This window comes from Nanorana parkeri, unplaced genomic scaffold (assembly GCF_000935625.1).
Source record: "Nanorana parkeri isolate BGI_ZX_2015 unplaced genomic scaffold, ASM93562v1 scaffold1986, whole genome shotgun sequence".
Classification (NCBI taxonomy): domain Eukaryota; kingdom Metazoa; phylum Chordata; class Amphibia; order Anura; family Dicroglossidae; genus Nanorana; species Nanorana parkeri.
In genome coordinates, this window is record NW_017308254.1 from 83401 (window position 1) to 86960 (window position 3560).

At 37.6% G+C, this 3560-nt stretch overlaps 1 protein-coding gene across 1 annotated transcript; it reads right to left on the minus strand.

The window, feature by feature from the left end:
• Positions 1-1843: 1843 nt before the first annotated feature.
• On the minus strand, positions 1844-2916 carry LOC108800310 (C-C chemokine receptor type 8-like). Its single transcript, XM_018572286.1, has one exon. It carries the CDS (start codon positions 2914-2916, stop codon positions 1849-1851), a length of 1068 nt encoding a protein of 355 aa, XP_018427788.1. The 3' UTR covers positions 1844-1848.
• Between the last annotated feature and the right edge of the window lie 644 nt (positions 2917-3560).

Consider the following 3560-nt stretch of genomic DNA (forward strand, 5'->3'; position numbering starts at 1 on the left):
AACACAAAAAAGTACTGATTTTGAAAGCACTCAGAAGAGGTCCATTACACAATACAACCCACATCCCCATCCCCAAATAACATGATGCCATCTGGATAGTTCACTGTGGATCAGACTTTGTGTAGCCTAGACTGAAAATTCAGGCTGTACATAACCACACTGAGTAGCTGCATAGATATAAAAGGTACCGTGAAAAACGTGTATGTGCTACTGAACAAGAAAGCAAACAACTAATTATATTAAGAGTCAAGATATGAAAACAGTTTGCTGTGAAAGAACTATTCCACAAATAGTAATTGTGATGCTTCATTGAATCTAAGACATCTCCCTCATATCTGTATCAGCAGTAAAGGTCAGCAAAGAAAGCCCTTCTATTTCTTTCACGACAGGTTTGAAACTTTGTATATGCTTACTGAATAATGCTAATCCTTTTAAAATGGCTATCTATGAGATATTCATCTTCATGTGTGTACAGTGCCTTGACCTAAATTAAAGACTAATCTAAATGCTATAGACCCCATTGACATAGCCTGTAATGTACAATCTACCTGAGCTAGGTGTAAAGATGTGTGGTCATAGAGGTCTTCACAGTAAAATGCTCAACCTAAGCACAACGTATATTAGACACAGTTTTCAAATAAATGATTAGTAGAAAGAAACGGATTTAAAAGAGAACTAAAAACCTAACTTTTTGCTATTTGGCTTAAGTTCTCTTTTGGGGCACAGGAGTACATTTACTAATGTACTCCTGTGACCCAAACAAGGCATATATGGGTCGTTCAGCACTAGACCCCTAAAAAGCACATCAAAGCAATGCAACACGTTAATTGCATGTCAACTGAAGTGTGTTCAATGCACATTAAACTCAACAACCATGTTGCAAATCCAACCTTACTCGGGTATCAACTCTGCAGGCATGCACTAATCCCTAATTAACATCTGCATTTTTTTTCAGGGGAAACCTAAGATTTTAACTTCACATGCTTAAAGTGCAACTCAAAGAAACTTTTTTTTTTAGGTTTTGGATAGAGTGAAGGGGAATTTGAACACCTGTCAAGATTTTTATTTTTTTTGTCTGTGTCCCCATTAGAGGAGATTTTCCCCTTTCGATTTGTCCTGGTTACTCATCACAAAGTGAAAGAAAATCCCAAATTTTGAGTTGCCACCAAAAAAGGTATCAGAAATTTTCCAACTACCAGGGATTAACCTATATTTGGAAGGGATTTCCTCTCACTTGCTGTTGTGGCTATTGAACAGGACGTGAAGTGAAGTCTTCCCAATGGGACACAGATAGCAGGAAAAAAATGCCAAGGGTTATAACCCTCCCTTCCTCTATTACAAAACAAAAATGATTACCCTTCAGATCTACTTCATCAATCTGCAGGTGCTGTACAGCTTGTCCTAAACTGTCAAAATCACAGCAATTCATAATCTGGGAAGTGGAAAAATAATAAATGAAAAATAGCTATATGCATGAGAGAAATAGCTTCTGTTACCATCACACAACCCACCACATATATATTCGGGCAAACCTTTTTCTTTTACTTTTAACAGAGTCACTTGAATACTGTATACCCGTTGTTCACCGTTAACATTAGGGCAAGGTTAATGGTTATGTGTAAGAGTTTAGGTTAACGGTTAGGGATTAAGTTTTCAGATTACATTAAAGTGTTAGTTGGAGAGGTTGAAGGTTCAATTTAGGGGTTGGATTAATTTTTTAGAGTCTGGTTGAGAGTAGAGTTATACATACAGGCTAGCTTGAGAGTAAAATTAGAGGTGAAGACATGTGGAGCAATCCTTTTTTTTTTCTTTTTGCCACTAACATCAAAACCCAAAGTACAGGTCACATCACACAACAGATTCTGTAAAAGATGTAGATCGAGAATCCCTTATGGTACCAGATGCACGGTCTATAACTGAGCTTTCGAAAGATCCACGTACTTTATTTACTTTCATGCATTTTAGGAGCTTGCTAAACATTCTGAATACATGCTTCTGAAAGTTTTCCCCCGCAAAAGAATAAATGATAGGATTTAAACAGCAATGGACAAACGCTATTGTCTGAGTTATGTCCATTGCAGAATTTAACCCAGTTGAAAAGCTTGAGTCAAATACGCCAAGTACCTCTAAAAGCTTAAGAAATATTACAATGTTATATGGAGTCCAAAACAGAAAAAACACAGCAACAACTATAAATATCAACTTAACTGCATATTTTTTCTGCCTACTCCTACTGTTTCGTAAATTTAGAATAATACGAGTGTAGCAGAAAGTTAAAACCGCAACTGGGATTATGAAACCAAAAATATTAACTTGGAAATAGGACAATAGTGTCATTGCCACCTCTTTGTCTTTTGGAAAAGAAACAGTACAGTATTTAACTGTATTGTCTATACTCAGCTTGTGAAAAATAAAATGTGGTAGAGAAAACAGAAAGGAACATGTCCAAACAGACACAACGATAATGATGCCCAAATGTACAGTCCTAACCTTGAGTGAAAAGACCACATGGACAATTGCTACATACCTGTCCACACTTAAGACTGTTACAAAAAAAATACTGCTGAAAAAGCCAACGTAATATACTGAAGACAGGATTTTGCACATTGCATCTCCAAATTCCCACTGGTATTTAATGGAGTATACAACAAATGGAAGGGAGAAGATAAAGAGTAAGTCAGAAATTGCCATGTTAAGCAGATATATGTCAGTCACGGATGCCAGCTTCTTAAGCCATATCAGTATCCACAAAACTAGGGCATTCCCAACAAGTCCACAGGTAAAAACGATGCAGTACAGGACTGGCTTGAAAATGTCTTCTATTGAACTGGGATCTTTGATGGTATAGGTTATGAAATCCGGATACTCATAATCTTCTGTAGTTGAGGTTGTAACAAAACTTTTATTAAAATCCATGATGTCTGCCACAAAAATAAAAATGATCCATTGCATTATAAAATATAAACAAATCTCTCTCTCTCAATACAACACATACACACACACACAAAACTACATACATGTCCATTCGCACAACGAATGCAAATACTTTTGGTAAAATATACTTACTTCACACAAAATACAGCAAAGGTTAATGCAGCTAACAGCAAGTAGGAAGCAGGCAACTGATGATAGTAACAGAAATGTTTCTGGTTCAGATTTCTTAACAGGATGTACACAAAATCCCACAGTTCCTTGACAACTAAATATAACCTCCCTCTTTCTAAAGAAATACTTTATTCTAGTGACTGAAAAAAAAAAAGTGTTACTTTTTTGTGCCATTGCCAGTAAGGCCTGGTTCACACCTGGGCGTTTTACAGCGCGTTCCTACACGCTGTAAAACGCTCAACATGTGAAACCCAATGATTGCCCATGGGCATGGTTCCCACCTGGGCGTTTTACAGCGCGAAGGAACATGCTGCAAAACGCCCTATGCCCAAAGAAGTACAGGAGCTTCTTTGGGGCGTTTTGCAACGCGTTTCCATTGGTATTCCCGAGTGTGGCTCGGGGGTTAACAAAGCGGTAACCCCGAGCCACACTCGGGAATACAGCGTACAGGTCTT

What these genes read in the sequence shown, in the direction of transcription:
- LOC108800310 (XM_018572286.1), bottom strand. Translation starts at nt 2,916, where the DNA reads ATGGATTTTAATAAAAGTTTTGTTACAACCTCAACTACAGAAGATTAT.